The sequence below is a fragment of the Sciurus carolinensis genome, chromosome 4, assembly GCF_902686445.1.
Source record: "Sciurus carolinensis chromosome 4, mSciCar1.2, whole genome shotgun sequence".
NCBI lineage: Eukaryota > Metazoa > Chordata > Mammalia > Rodentia > Sciuridae > Sciurus > Sciurus carolinensis.
In genome coordinates this window covers 160,080,333-160,095,701 of record NC_062216.1, presented here as the reverse complement: position 1 = coordinate 160,095,701, position 15,369 = coordinate 160,080,333, and the positions used below count along the sequence as shown (strand labels likewise).

The 15,369-nt window shown below is 49.2% G+C and overlaps 1 protein-coding gene across 2 annotated transcripts in view; it reads right to left on the bottom strand.

Annotated features, from left to right (window-relative positions):
* Positions 1–13,967: 13,967 nt before the first annotated feature.
* The window catches only part of Chst11 (carbohydrate sulfotransferase 11), a 225,221-nt gene continuing 223,819 nt past the window's right edge, over positions 13,968–15,369 (bottom strand). For both annotated transcript variants that reach the window (XM_047550334.1, XM_047550335.1), the window contains exon 3: positions 13,968–14,822. In XM_047550334.1, coding sequence (XP_047406290.1) covers positions 13,968–14,822 — 855 coding nt within the window. The remainder of the gene's footprint in view (positions 14,823–15,369) is intronic.

Below are 15,369 nucleotides of genomic sequence, written 5' to 3'. Positions count from 1 at the left end.
GGAGACGGAGAGTGCAGAGTGAAGGACGTTCCAGATGTGAAGATGTACTCCAGCAGCTCTGCGAATAGGACAGTCGAGTCACAGGGCGGTTTAAAATGTGCTTAGCTGGTGGTGAACGATGTGTCTCCATTATATTTAAGTCAAAAAGATGAAATCCTCTGGATAAGGAAGAGCCACTGACAGAACCAAGAACTTACCCAAACAAACTGTCGCTTAAAGAGACACACTAAAAAATGAAAGTGATACGTAAAATTAAAAAGAAGATTATCCATGTAAAAAGCATGGCAGATAATAACTTACCATCCTCCAGAACGTAATGAGGTCCTGCAGCATAGATGCCATAATTCCGCCTGCTACGTCATCAAGGTTGATGAACACACAGTTTAGACCCGAGGAAATTCAGACGTTTAATTATCAGATGGGAAAATGCACAATTTCCCCAGCAATTTAAGAAGAAAGAAAATAAATTGAACCATTTTCTAGGCACCATTACTCACGGTTTCAACTAATGAAAATAAATTAAGATGATGAAGCCCAAAGCTAGCGATCAGGAGAAATATGTATTCCTGTTGCTAGCGGCAGTGTAAGAGAGTTTTATCTTTCTGGAGACAATAAGGAAATATTGCAGTGAGCGCTGTGGAATTGGTCCTAGCCTTTGTTCTGGCTACTCTGAATCTGAAGGAGATCTCCTCTAAAAGAAAACAGGATGACCCTATTGGCTTGCTGTGCAATTTTTCAAAAAAATTAGAGAAGTCATTAGAAAAGTATTATTTAAGATGATTTTTAGAATCAGAGAAGTGACACCAAGTTCCTTGTGTCATGGGATCAGCTCAGCAAGCTGCGGGGTGTGGGCAGCACTGTGGTTGTTACAGCGGGCAGATTCCTGCACCTACCAGGAGAGTCTGGAATCAACATCCCACGAGAGAAAACGAGGCAAGTGGACAGAACCCAGTAAAAGGCTGTTTTCAGACACTGGATGACTGCAATGGACCTTGAGCCCCAAGAAAAGGGAGCAAAGGTCGACGACACTTCCTGCCTGGAGCTAGTTCCCTGACTGTGCTGCCAAGGGGACCCTGACCCTCTCTCTCTGAGATGACAAGATGCACAGAGGCCCTGGAAGGAAGGGTGGCTGGAGTCAGGTGCAGAGCCAGAGACCCAAGCGAAGAAGCTACACCAAGAAAGTTCCAGAAATTTAAAGAGACATCCTTCTGCATCTCAGACTATGAAATCCCACAGGAGGGACGAAAACAACTTTCAAGGATGCTGGGATACGATTGTGGAGAAAGTCCCCAGAGGCTACACAGTGCCAGGAGTTACTTGAGCTGCCTCCTAGTAGAGTAAAAGACCTCACTAACATTCTGGGAATGGAGCAGAATCCCCCCCACAGGCCACACCTTCCCCATGGAGCTAAATTCACTCCAGAATAAAAGCTGCTCTAGACCCATCCTAAAGGAGTTTAAAAACAAACCTCATAAAGATCCATCAAATACACACATAATGTAATTGCCCTCCAGAAAACATTCCTTACCCTTAAAGGAATACAATACAATCCAGCACTCCACACTGTAGAGTTAATTAATTAATTAATTAAGTATTCAGCGTCAAATGAAAAGTTACCCGACATAACCAAAGGCAAGAAAATGTCAAGAGTTAAGTGAGGAGCTGGGGTATGGTTCAGTGCAAGAGTACTTGCTTTGTGTGCACGAGGTCTGGGGTATAACCCCCAGTTAAAAGAATAAGGAGAAAAATTAGCCACCAGAAACACACCCCAAATCCTTAATAAAATATTAGCAAGTTGAGCACCTTGATGTGATTAAGAGCATCTACAACAACAAAAAAATCCAAATGATACTTACCATCAGACTCTGTAGTGAAAAACGAATGCTTTCCTCCTATCCAGTTTTATTAAACCTGGAAATCATAGTGCCACAAAGAAGAAATAAAAACCTGGCGGAGTAATTACACTGCCTGGTTTCAAGACTGAGTAGAAAGCTATTGGTAATTAAGACAGCGTGATAATGGCATAGAGATCAATAGAACATAATAACAAATCCAGAGGATCCCCACATCCATGTGATCAGTTGATTTTGACAAAGGAACCAAAGTAGAAAAAGTACAATTCTTTCACAAATGGTATGGGATGGGTAAATAGCCATATGGTCTGACCTTTACTTCATTTGATTTACAAAATCAACTAAATAGACCTAGACTTAAGTGTAAGAACAAAAATTATAACATTAGAACACTTTTATAAGAAGACACTGGAGAAAATCTTGGAGACTTTAGATTGGGCAAAGATTCTTTACATAGGACCTGTGTTAGCTTTCCATCACTGTAACAAAATACCTGAGGTAAACAAAAAGAGGAAAGGTTTATGTTGGCTCCCAGATTTGGAAGTTTCAGTCTGTGATCCATTGGTGTATTATTTTTTTTGGCCTGTGGTGAGGGAACCATGATTATGTGGAGAAAGCTGCTCACCTTTGGCTACTAAAAAACAGAGGACAGACACAGGAAGGGGCGAGGGTCTCAAAATTCCTTCCAAGTGACCTAACTTCCTCCCACTAGGCTCCACCCCTTAAAGGTTCCACAACCTTCTAATGGCACCCATTGTTTGGGGACAAAGCCATTAACACTTGGGCCTTTGGGGGACACTTTTCAAAACCATAGCAGAATACAAAAAACCCAACCATACAACAAAAACTGATTAATTGTATTTCATCAAAATGTAAAAGTATGCTCTTTGAAAGACATTGGAAAGAAAAATTAAAAGACAAGCCACAGGCTGGGAGAAGAGTCACCAAACACATCTCAAATAAAGGACTTAGATCTCAAATTTCCAAAGAACTCCTAACAATACAATCATAAATCAAGCTGATTTTTCAAACAGCAGAGGGTCTGGATAAACACTTCCCCAAAGAAGAGGTGGACCCATGTGTTTAAAATGTCTAAAGTGTAACAAACCATGTCACCGTGTAGTTCACGTCTATGCAATGGAAAGAATCAGAAATGAATCGCAGGACGATTTGTGAATTCAGGATTCACTGGAATACTTTTTAAATGAGTCTCTTTTTTTTTTAACAGAAATATTTTTAGAAAGCTTCACTTTATTTAAATGGATAATGGATAATCATTGATTTTGGTGACAAGGTGCTCAATTTCCGACGTTCACCTTGTAAGGGAAGAATGCAGACAGGGGTGTATCGCATGAATATGATTTCAAAGAGGAAGGCAGTCGACTTCTCTCTGACTGATCGTTTTTAGCTCCAGGTTTATTTCTGGAAGGAGAAGAAAGCCTATTCTTTCTGGCTGCAGCAGAGGTACCCAGACCCTCCCGGTTCTGAAGAGGTGACAGGCCTGTGCTCCGAACACCCTTTTAAGAGGAGGTGACATTGGGAGCTGCTGCCGTTGAAGAATGGCGGGTCCCTGGGTCACAGCCCTCCCTGGCTTTGACAGCAGCGTGGGTTTCTCTGCATCCGCGGGTGAGGCTGAGATGGATGGGCGCTTCCCTCCCCGGGTCCTGGCTTTAGGCTAAATGCTGTCAGCACACGCAGAAGCTGTTTTGCACAAGTGCAGCTCACGTGCAGGGCCTGGCATTCTGGGATGGCAGATGACCATCTAGATGGCAAGGCAGAAGACCCCACGCCCCCGGGGTCCCCGATCCATACTGCTTGTTGACTGAAAATATACGTTACGTGTGAAGGAGGGCCGAGGGGTTTGTCCAGCAGGGTCTCACCCCCTCTTGCCAGCAGAGCATGGCCTGGGCTCCCTCATGGACCATCTCTGCATGGACTCTATCTCCGAGACTCAGTTTCCCCATCTGTAAAATGGGGGAAATACAAGTTGACCACTCTTCCCTGATCCCTTTGGAACAGATGTGTTTCAGGATTCAAAATTTTGAAATTAAAAAATAAAAAAGATACAGTGCACGTATCACCTAACACCCCAGCGGAGTATGAGGCTGTACTTTCGCAACAGAACACGTGAACGCTTCTGCAGGAATATGCATGGATCTTCACAGTAAGTGGGATAAATGAAGACTATAATTAGTCTCATGTTAGGCAAGGTCAGGTTTCGCTGCCAAGTGAGCTTGCTGCAAATTTGTTAAAAAGGTTTGGGTTTTTAGGGTTTTGTGGATTGCAGAACTGCAGATAATGAGAGCCGACCTATTATATCCAGGGCCATTGCTAAAATCATAGGGCTTTTGTGCAAATTAGAACAATATACTTTCTGGGTGGTCATAGCCCCTGGGCCCTTAACTTGGCAAGCAGGGTTAAAAAAAATTGCCACCTCTTTTTTTTTCAGGATAAATGTCAAATGTGAGCCCATCCTCAGTCTACTTTTGTGCAGTACACAACCTATCCAACCAGACACAGTGCCCTCATCGTCCACATCTCATGTTGCTGGAAGAATAAGCAAAAATGTCAGATGAATCCCTCTTCCAAAGCCCCAGCTTTACCTCAGACTATCTTGTGCTCTATTCCAGAGTTTCTCAAATGTGAGTGTGCAAATGAGTCACCAGGGACTCTTCTTAAAAGGCAGGAAGATTGGTGTAGTCCCTGAAACGGTATTTCTGGCAGGCTCCCCAGGAACAGCCACGTTGCTGGTCTGCAGACCGTCCTTGGAGGAGTGAAGTTCTGGAACCACTTATCCATCTTGCCCTGGATGTTCCATCTGAGCCCCAATCCAGCACACCATACTGAAGTCACCAGCTCCCTGCGACCCTGTTTCCACCTCTGATCGATCACCTGGCCATCATTAAAGGTCCCTATCTCCAGCTACGGTTGCCCAAGCTGGCGATGAGGCCAGCCTTGACTCTTCCGTTTCCTCTTCCTTACCTGCACATCCTTTTGGTTACAAGAGCCATGGATTCTACCCACTTCCTAGTCCTTCAGTGCAGGGACTCCCCACTGTGGCATTGCTGACATTTTGAGCCAGGCAGAGATTTGTCCTGGGGTGGGGGGGTGGGGACAAACTCTTCCCTTGCTGAGAAGCACTGCTCAGCAAGTGCCCTCTCCCTTTGCAGTCACTGACCTGGGTCACTCCTATCCCACGGAGAGCTTGGTGTTCTGAGTGTGTTGTTCATTCCACTAAGTCTCTCTCTCTCTCTCTTTTTTTCTTTCTGGTCCTGGGGAGTGAAACCAAGGGCACTTAACCACTGAGCCACATCCCCAGCCCAGCCTTTTTTTGCATTTTCTTTAAAGACAAGGTCTCACTGAGTGACTTAGGGCCTCACTAAGTTGCTGAGGCTGGTTTGTATTTACAATCCTCCTGCCTCAGCCTCCTGAGCCGTTGGGGTTACAGGCGTGTGCCACCACACCCAGCCCATTGAGTATCTCTTAACATCTCTATGTTTTTATTTGATTGAGTCCTTAGAATTTTCATATCCTTGGCATCTTGCAGGGGGCCTGACATAGGCGGATGCCTAACGTATGTTTGAACAACTGAATGACTGAATGCCTGTTTCTCTTCTTTCTTGGAGCTATTCAGATGGAACCCAGGGCGATGCACATGCTTGGCAAGCGCTCTACCACTGAGCTATATCCCTAACCCTTTGAATTTTGAAACAGCCTCTTACGAAGTTACCTAGGCTGACCTCAAACTTGAGATCCTCTTGCCTCAGCCTCCTGGTCATTGGAATTACAGGCATGTGCCTGGCTTGAATGACTGTCTCTCTGGAAGGCTGCAGTTTCCTGGGGGTGGGGTGTGGAGGGGATGCGCTCTGCTTACTGACCTGCCCCAGGGCAGAGAGCATGCAGTGGCTGGGGAGCCACCCCACAGGAAGCACTGCAGTCCTAGGCCCATGGGTATTCGAAGCCACTGCGGTCCCCTGTCCTACCTGCCACTGGCCTTTCTCTCGTCTGCTTCCTGTACTCTGCCTGCAGAGGCCACCCATCCTAGCTGAACGCCCCTTCCCACCATCGCTGCCCCAGGGCACCCTGCTCAGAGGCGCAGATCTGGGGTAGCTGCAGCTCGCGAACGCTGCGCCTCCACTTTGCACGGTCAGGTATCTATTGAGGGTCTTACTAAGTTGCTGAGGCTGGCTTTGAACTTGTGTCGCTCCCATCTCTGCTCCTGGCATTGCTGGGATCGCAGGCGTGTGCCACTGCCCCCAGCTGGCATGGCTGCTCCCGAGGCAGTTGGCGCGTCTCCTCTAGAGCATCAGCACTCGCCCTCCCATCCCAGGGGCTCCCAGCCCTCTTGGAGACGTCCCAGCCCCATCCGAACGTCACCTTGCCCTCGGCTCTCACGTGAGGCCTGACCTTTCTCAACGGTTGGTCCCCATGTGCTGATGGGTGGTTTCCAAGCTACCGTCCCAGGACGCGCAGGAGGAAGCCATGCGTTCGACAGGTCACCCTGCCCCCGGGGACGGTTCTGCCCACCTTGCCTGCTCCTCTTCTAGCTCTTCTCTTTTGTCCTGTCTGGCGTCTTCATTCGTATGTGGGCAGCTTCTGCTGCGGTGGCTTCCCGGTCACTCTCTCTGCGTTGTCCTGGGATCCTCGACGCCCAGGTGAGGACTTCCGTTCTTCTCCTACCTTAGCCCACAGTGGTGCTGAGGCGGCCACACGACCGGGCTTCGGGCCTGGCTCTGCCACGTAGGGGGTGAGTGGCCAGCGTTTGCTCCGATCTTCTGCTTCCTCAGCTGTGGAACGGGCGCAAGGCTCTGCCTGACTGGCATCTGTGGAACGGGCACAAGGCTTTGCCCAGCTGGTTGTTACGAGGATCAGTTCCAAGTACTCACGCGCCTCACGACTCCTCCTACGCTTCATTAAAGTCACTTTCGCGGTCAGCTCTCCCCTGGAAATGTGTATTTCACGTCAGAAGCGAGCATTTCTGAGCCTCCCACCCTTGTGCTCCTGTGTGAAGAGGCCCAGAGGAAGACCCCCGTGCGTGGTCTGTCCTCCTTCAGGCGCTCCTTTCTCCGTCCTGTCTAGCCCTTTGGTCCCGGGCCTGCAGTGGTTTCCAGACTGATCTAGCAGGTCAAGGTCCCAGGCTGGGCCGAGCCATGCAGGAGCTTCTTGCTGGCTTCTGGCTGGCCCGACGCAGCGTGGAGCAGAAAGCCCTCAGTGTTCTCCCCTCACGAGATGCTCTGTTATCTTCAAAAACAAACTTTGAACAATAAAAAGCAGATGAACGCAGGGACTGCTTTTCATCCCAGCCAAGGGTATGTGGAACTGATGGGGACCGGGGTCTGCAGCCCACGTTCCCTGGAAGAGCCTCGCAAAGCGGAGCCTCAGCTCAGGTTCCCATCTTGACTCTGGGTGTGAGCTCTTCCTCCCTCTGCCTTTTCTCTTCCCTCCCTCCCTCCCTCCCTCCCTTCCTTCCTTCCTTCCTCCCTCCCTTCCTTCCTTCCTTCCTTCCTTCCTTCCTTCCTTCCTTCCTTCCTTCTTCCTTCCTTCCTCCCTTCCTTCCTCCCTTCCTCCTCCATCTCCTTCCAGTGCTGTCCCTTGAACGCTCCTCTGGAGCTGGGTTTCGCGTCCGTGGCTCCATCTAACTGGTCAAGCCCCCTCCCTGGTGTAAAGCAGCAGGAGTCACAGAGGAGGATCCGGGTGGATCCGTAGTGAGTGTCCTGGCCGGAAGGACTCAGGTCGTCTAATGAAGTGGGCCCAGGGAGGCCCCCAGGAGTTTTCGGGCCTACGTTATCCTAACAGTTTCTCACTGCATCTGTTTTACACAAACAACACACAAACTTTTAAAAGTGGCTCCTTAAAAAAAAAAAAAAAAAATTTTTTTTTTTGAAAACCACAGACAGAGCCCCTTCCTTTTATTGTGCAGATGAAGAAACAGGACCCAGCCAGCACCTGGGTGGGAGGCGATCACGTCTAGTTACAAGCAGCTGCGTGGTGGACGGGCTGGGCCTGGTCACCTCCAGGGTGCCAGTGGGTCTCCCCATGGCACGGATTTCTCTGTTTTTCTGTGTGTAGGAACCACTCTGGGCTGGCTGTGTGTTGCTTCCACTCACGTCTTCTGCTGTCCTCTGTGGGCTGTCACAACTTGGGAAAGAGGCTGGCCCTAATGAGGGCCATGAAATGGGACGAGCTTGGGATTCTCGCCGGTCCGTCTTCTGTGTGTTCTGTGTGACGCCGTCACGGCAGACAGGACCGCTGGAACTCAGGGGTCAATGCAGGCCGGACGGCCCTCCTCTTCCTGTCAGTCATCTCGGATCCACTGTGGGTCCTGGCCACTGGCCAAGCATGGGTCAAGCTCAGAACTGTGCTTCCGGAGGGATTTCTGCAGAAGTCTGGCCTCCCGGAAGCCCTGTGGCTTTCTCCCCGTCAATTCACGCCTCAAATGCATTCCTGGCCAGTGGTTCCTGGTCTTTGTAGAGATCATGACTTTTTTTTTTTTTTTTAATGTTTAAAATGACTTTGGAGACTGACATAAAGTTGCCTATATCTTAATTATTTCCTAGTATCAATTAATGTCTATTATCATAAAAGAAAATTTGTTTTAACACCATAAGTAGAGGAAAGACATAACTTGAGAAAAAAGAGCTCATCCCAAGAGCAGGCAACCTGACATCTTAGATCATGTTCAGCCTCATCCTATTTTGTTTGCTTGGTGAGGGATCAGTGACACTGTCCCCTCGGCTATGTTCGGGGCCACAGCCTCCTCTGCCTCTGTCCTCTCTGCAGCGTCAGAGGGGGACTTGGGGAAGCACCTGTAACACTATCAGAAACTCCTGTGGATTAGCTGGTCACGGACCAGAGACCATTCAGTCCCTCTCAGAGCAGGCCACAAGAGGCTGGAGAGGGCCGCATCCAGCTTGGCTTCCCATGGACAAGTGAGACATGTCCCAAGGGAGACAGGGACAGGCTATGGCCAAGTTACATCCACTTGCTGATTTTAAAAAGTGTTTTCTATCAATGCAAGATGACTAAGCCCTGTAGTCTGGGCATTTCCCACCCAGATAGGACCAGAGCAAGAACAGTCATGATACAGGAATGAGTGGGAGCCAGGCCATGGTTTCGGGGGTGGGAGTCAGAAGCCGGCTGGTGAGTGGACCCATCAGAGATTCTGTCTGGCATGAATAAAAAAATGCCATCGATTTTCCCACCGAGGATGGCCATGTTAAAATGTTTGTGTTAAAATAATATGTTTAAAAAAGTGAGAAAACGATGATTAGAGAAACAACTTCATGATTTCTTCTTTGAAATCCATGATTTTTGCCAACATAGCTGCAAGATGCCTGCTGTTTTGGATGCTGTTGGGTGCACCCCCAGGGGTTGGTGTGCTAGAAGCTCGGTCCCCCGTGCGGTGGTGCTGAGGTGGTGGAACCTTTATGAGGGGGCATCGTGGGAGGTAGGTCAGTTCTGGTGGGTGCGCCATCTGGAGGGATGAATGTGGTTCTTGTGGAACCCTGGTTAGTTCCCAGGAGGGCAGGTTCCTGAACTCCCCTGGCTTCCTGTCTCACCATGTGACCCCCTCTGCAGGCGACTGGCCCCCTTTCCATTTCTCTGCCATGTTGTGATACAGTCAAGGGGGCCCTTTCCAGGACACCAGTACCATGACATTTGACCCTCCAGTCACCAGAACCATGAGCCACGTGGAACTCTTCATTAAGTACCTCCCTCTGGTATTTGGTTCTAGCAACAGAGATGGACTGACGCAATGTCCAACCATGGAGCTGAAAGGTCTGTGGGGCATCAGAAAAGGAACGGGGACATCGGGGCTTAATGTGCAGGGTCGCAACTCCCTAGCTAGGACCACTGGGAGTCACTTAGGGAGATGTGCCGATGGGCACCCAGAGTATGGGATTTGAAGACACGTGGTCCCGGGTTTGATAGAAGCCACCCACCCCTGGGAGTCTCGGCCTACATCATCGCAATGCAGAAGAAAAGCTTCCATTCATCCACTAACCAGGATCGGGGTCCAGGACACGCTTCGCCGTGGCCGGGTCGGCCGGCGGAGTCCATGTCTCCATCCTTTGATGCACTTGAGCCGGGCCCCCCACGTGCTGGGAGACACAGTTCAGCCTGCCCCACAGTCTTTTGTCAACGACCCATGAACAAACCATACGCAGAAAGACACTTTTTTTTTTCTTCAATTTAATTGAAGTTACTTAGAAAAATAATCAGGCTTGAATGGCTTTTCCTGGAGGAAGGTTCATGAACATTTCACGCTTTTGTTGGCAATGTGGAATTCAGCTTTCTTTAACGGTATAGTAAGACACAGGGAGAGTTTTCTACAATAGGCTCTCTACTGCATACAAATATGTAAAAGAAAAAAAATCACATCCCACAAAGATGTTAAATTATAGGTCCATATGCCACACTGAGCATGCTCATAAAAACATACGGGCAGCCCCTTCTGTACCTAACAGAGCAGCAGACTGAAGTTCGCCTGTCCCCAGCCAGGGTCAAGCTGGTCCTGTTGGTTGTGATGGGAAAATCTGGTGGGGCAGTTTGGGGGAGCAATGTGGTCAGTCCTGCTGACATAGAGGTGGGTAAGGATGAGACCTGGTCACCAGGGCAGCTTAGCTTGTGTGTGTGCGCGCGTGTGTGCATGCGCGTGCAGGAAAGAACTGGCTGGGAAAGCTAGCAGAGTCCCTCTGCTTTTTGCTGGGTTAGAAGAGGGACTTTATAATCCTTACCTCAGCCCTGGTCCCAACACTGGCTAAGCGTGCTAGGGCCTTGCACTCTTTGTTCTGGAGTTTTCTAATAGCATGAATTACACCATGTGCTTGCATGTCTGTTTCCAGAAGGCCTGGTTCAACTAAAGTTCCCACTGCCCTCTGCTCTCCAGACCCTGAGCTAGCAGGAGGGGAGGGGACGTTCACTCACTGGGCGGGAGGGGAAGGTCCCCTCTGACACAGCACAGGTTGGCAGGCTCCTTTCTTCCCAGACCAGCTGGGGAGGGCAGCCAGGGGGTTCTGGAGAGGTTCAGGCATCAAACCCATGGCTGATAAAATCTCGACTTCTCCAAGCAAAGGGATGGCAGGCAGGAATGTCCTTGTAAATACAGCCTTGATTGTACCTGGTTCTTACAGCACAGCAGCACCTTTGGAAAGCAGCCTGGGTGGGATGCTGGCCCATACTTTTCTCCAGCTAAGCAAGCAATAGGAAGCGTTTTTAAACCTCCTGCCTTTTTTTTTCTTTAGAGAACACTGACTTTTGTTTCCCAGGTACATTTCACCAATGGATTTCTTTCGCCAAGGACACAGAATACTCTTCTACATTCTGCAAAACAGTTGCATCAATTTTTGTTTAAAAAAAAAAAAAAAGTTTGATGTCATTAGAAAACAAAACCTGAACACAAAACAGAACACAGGAGAGTTTCTCATTTCAGAAATGAGGCCTCGTCCCCTGAAGGACAATCTAGCTCCCTTAAGAGACAGAAGCCAACAAAAAGGCCATCTGCACACGGCACTGGGCAAGCTTTGCACAGGAAGGAAAGACAGAGGGTTTGAACACGGGAACCAATGTGGATTTCCACCTAAAAACCAAAAGAGCACACAGTGAACGGCTCCAGACTATGGACTTGAAGAAGCTCTTTACCAAGAGTCATCTGTTCCCATGGAGCGACTGGAGGCCGGGGGAGTGGGACCCATCTGTGGCCTTCTGCACTCTGTTCTCCCTTGTCCCCTCTCCAATTCCCTTCTGCCCACACCAAAGGGGTTTGACCCTTGCAGACCTTGGATGTGCTGCAACACCCTAACGAAAGTAGACTCTGTGGGACATGAGCTCTGGGAGATGATCCGCAAAACAGCATCCTGTTCGTTCTAAGCCCGGGAAGCACTGCCTGACTCCAGGGTGTTCGTGGGGTTCACAATGTACTTCACGCATTTTCTGCTCAAGAAAAGTCCGGCAGAAAGGAAACTTGCTCAACTTTGCTTTCCAAGAATATCTGACCACCAAACCCTCATGTGTGTCACACCAACTTAATGTCCCAGAGAGCCCCTGTTCTGTAGAGCATGTTTCAAATAGAAGCCCTATTTCTGAGGACACTGTCCCCTAGCTGGAAAAAAATGTCCAGACTCTCCATTGCAGGGACAGCCAAGGTCTGTCACTCTGCTTGATCAAACACACTGCATAAATCTCTGTCCACATAGGGCAAAGTTGCTGTGCCCGTCACGAAGAGGAGAGAGCCCAGAAAGTTCGTGACGTTCTATAAATAGCTTCAGCCACCTTGTTGGCCCACAATCTCCCTCAAATTAAATAAAAGAATTTCCTCGGTGAGACGCTGCAGCTGCTGCTCACTGAGCTTGCTGGGAACTTTACAAGACAATTTTAATAGTTTCTGTGAATAAATTATTCATTTCTGTTTAGAATATTCTCACCCCTTCACTATAGACTGCATCAAAAACAAAAAGCAAAACCTACCCACACCCCATCCCACCCTCCCCTATTATTAGAACTATTATTATTATTATTTATTATTATTATATACAGTATCTGCTACCGACTCATTCACTAGCTGTAAGAGGGATGTGGCTCAAACTTCAACCGAGAAAGCGCTGGAAATGAGAAGCAGGTTTGGGTGTTAATTAGCAAGGAACAGGATCCGGAGGAAAGGAGCGTGGATCAAGATGATAGGAGGCGTCCTGGTTGCGCATGCTTGGCAGCTGCAAAGGCCGGGGTGGTCTCTTAGCCTCTGCAGGATGTGGCAAGTACACAAACAGTGCACCTTTGATCTTCACGAGGGGCATAAATGCCATAATTTGAGACTCCCCAAATGCATACACGGGAAGGGGTAGAAGACCCCTCTCCATGGGGAAGGGGATGTAGATGTGGGACTGGAGAAGGCAGTGGAGGCACCTGAGGATGTTCCCCTTCCCATAGCCAGGGCAGACCTCACTAATCAATCACAGCACTCTTCCACCGGGTGCCTGGAGAATCCACTCTGGGGGCTTCAGGGCAGCAGGCACACGATAGGAAATATTTTTGCTATTTCTTGTGTTGAGTAATGAGCTTAGATCACTCCCCAAGTTAAGTGGCCTGATCCAAGTGTGTGGTTTTCAACTTTGGGCCAGAGAAAAAAGCAAATTTATAGGGGTTGTGGGTCTTCTGGGGTTGCAAACGTTCCAAACCTCAGGTGAAGTCAGTGAAGGTCAGGGGTTTGGTTAATTGTCGAGCTGGAGGCTCTGTGTCCACGTAAAGCTTCTTGAGGGCCAAGACGATTGGGTTTGTTCATGCTCTATCTGCAGGGCCTACACTTGGACCTAGAATATAGTAGATCCTCAATAAATATTTGTTGACTATAAAGCAACAGCTACTTCACCTTCACCACAACTGGCACTGCCAGTTAACGTTTTCTGTAAAAAAGCCTATTCTACCAGTCTGCTAATTCTGGTGAAAAAAAAATTGCTACAATCAGCTCTCTCCTTAGGTTTAAAAAAAAAAATCACATTTCTTAAGTGCAAGGGACTTTGGGGTCAGTTGCAATGGGTCTGGAATTAGCGCCTTGGGAAGATGCCTCTAAGTGCAATAGCGACCTATTTATCTCTAGCAGAATTTCAAGAATGGTGGCATCCATACTCATCACAAGGACTGTCACCAGAGGACTCCAGGAGCGGTTAGTAGGGAGAACACTGTGCCCCCAAATGAGCTGTAGCAAGCAAAGCTCAAACCATAGATTTCTTCAGCAAAGACCTCAGCATTCTGCTGCCAAAAAGAAATCTATACAGAGACCGTGTTTAAATAACTATAAATAATATTAATTAGATTTTATGGAATGCACAAGTCATGGAATTCACCAGAACACAAGGAAACCTTTGAGACAGTGTTGCAGTATTCACTTCTAAAAACTCAAGGACAATCCACCCTATTCCCCTGCAAAGACAGCGGTCCTTCCCTTCGAAGGATTTTTAAATAATTCTCACTATGCTGCTCGCAGCATGTTCCCCAAAGAAATATTAATTTACAAAATAACCCAATATCCATATAATTCTTTTGACAAATAAAAATCTTAAATTAAAAAGCATGATTCTCTCTCCCTCTCCCCGCCCCCACCCGTGCCCCACCCACCCCTTATTCCAATTTCAGGTAGCTTGGCACTGAGTAATTGAACATTAAAAAATCGAGTTTGTAGACTTCGTAGAGCTGCGTTTGGTGCTCTGAGCTGATGTTCTGGAAGAACTCTGTGGTCATTTCGTCAGTAGTTCTGGTGGACTTGGCGTAGGTGGGGAACTTCAGGTAGCTGCTCACGCCCGCCAGCTGCAGGACGTAATTGGAGTCCTCCTCCAGCGTCTCGTACTTGCCCACGAGGTCGTAGCGGATGTGGCAGGGGTGGCAGAGGGAGTAGACCGTCTGCCAGTGCTCGTTAAAGGGCTCCTCGCGCTGGGTGTGCGGGTCGATCAGGTAGGCCACGAACTCCTCGAACTTGACATCGTCGCCCTTGCGCAGCGCCTCCTGCGTGGCGTTCTTGCGCTGGCGCTTGATGATCTTGGTGCCGTAGCGCTTGTGGAAGGACGTGTTGTACTTCTGCGTGAACTTGTTGCGGTAGGCGGACACCAGCCTCTCGAAGGGCTCGCGGACGAACAGGAACTTCATGTAGCTTTTCAAGCGGTGGTTGATCTCGGGGATGCTGTACTGGTTGAGGGTCTTCAGGTTGGCGGACACGTGCGCCTCGTTCGCCGGGATCTCCATGGGGTCGCTGTACTTGCCGCGCCCGCTCAGGACCATCATCAGGCGCTTCCAGTTGGTGCACGCCACCTTGGGGACGTAGCAGTAGATGAGCTCGTGGTCCTCGTCCACCACTAGATGCTTCAGGTCGTTGGGGGTCAGCACGCGCCGCTTGCGACTCATGGCGCTGTTGGCCCGGCACGTGTCTGTCACCTGGTCCCGCCTCATCTGGTGCAGGACGGCGGTGTTGGAGAGCTCCAGCTGCAGAGGGGACACAAGAGGAGAGAGAGCTCAGCGCATCTGGAACATCTCCACTTGTCTACTCCAAGTGCATCTAGACCTCCCAGGTACAGGAAGCTGCTCAGAGCCGGGAGGAGGCCTAACCCAAGGCGGCACAGAGCCGGCAGCTCAGTAGAGGCAGAGGGGACTGCCCAGGGCGTCTGTGCTCCTCTGAGCTCCAGGAACACAAGTTTCTCCCCATGGGCTGTGCACGCCCCTCTGTGCCAGTGCTCTGGACGAGGAGCCGGGAGACCACCATGCCTGTGCTGTGCCATCTTGGTCTCCAGTTCCCAGGGATTCAGGGCCCTGCGTGGAGGGGTGACACCCTGTTGTAAGCTCAGGGCCACAGCACTACCCAACAGCTCTCAAAAGGGCGGTGCTGGCCCTTCTTCTAAACAGAAAAGGACTCGTTAATTGTGCTTAAAGTCACGGACAAACTGGGGCACCAGGCTGTGGGATGGCTGTCCTGGAGCTGCGGGTGACGTGGTGTGCTGGTTTCCTCCCTGTCCCGAGAGTCCACACTCACACA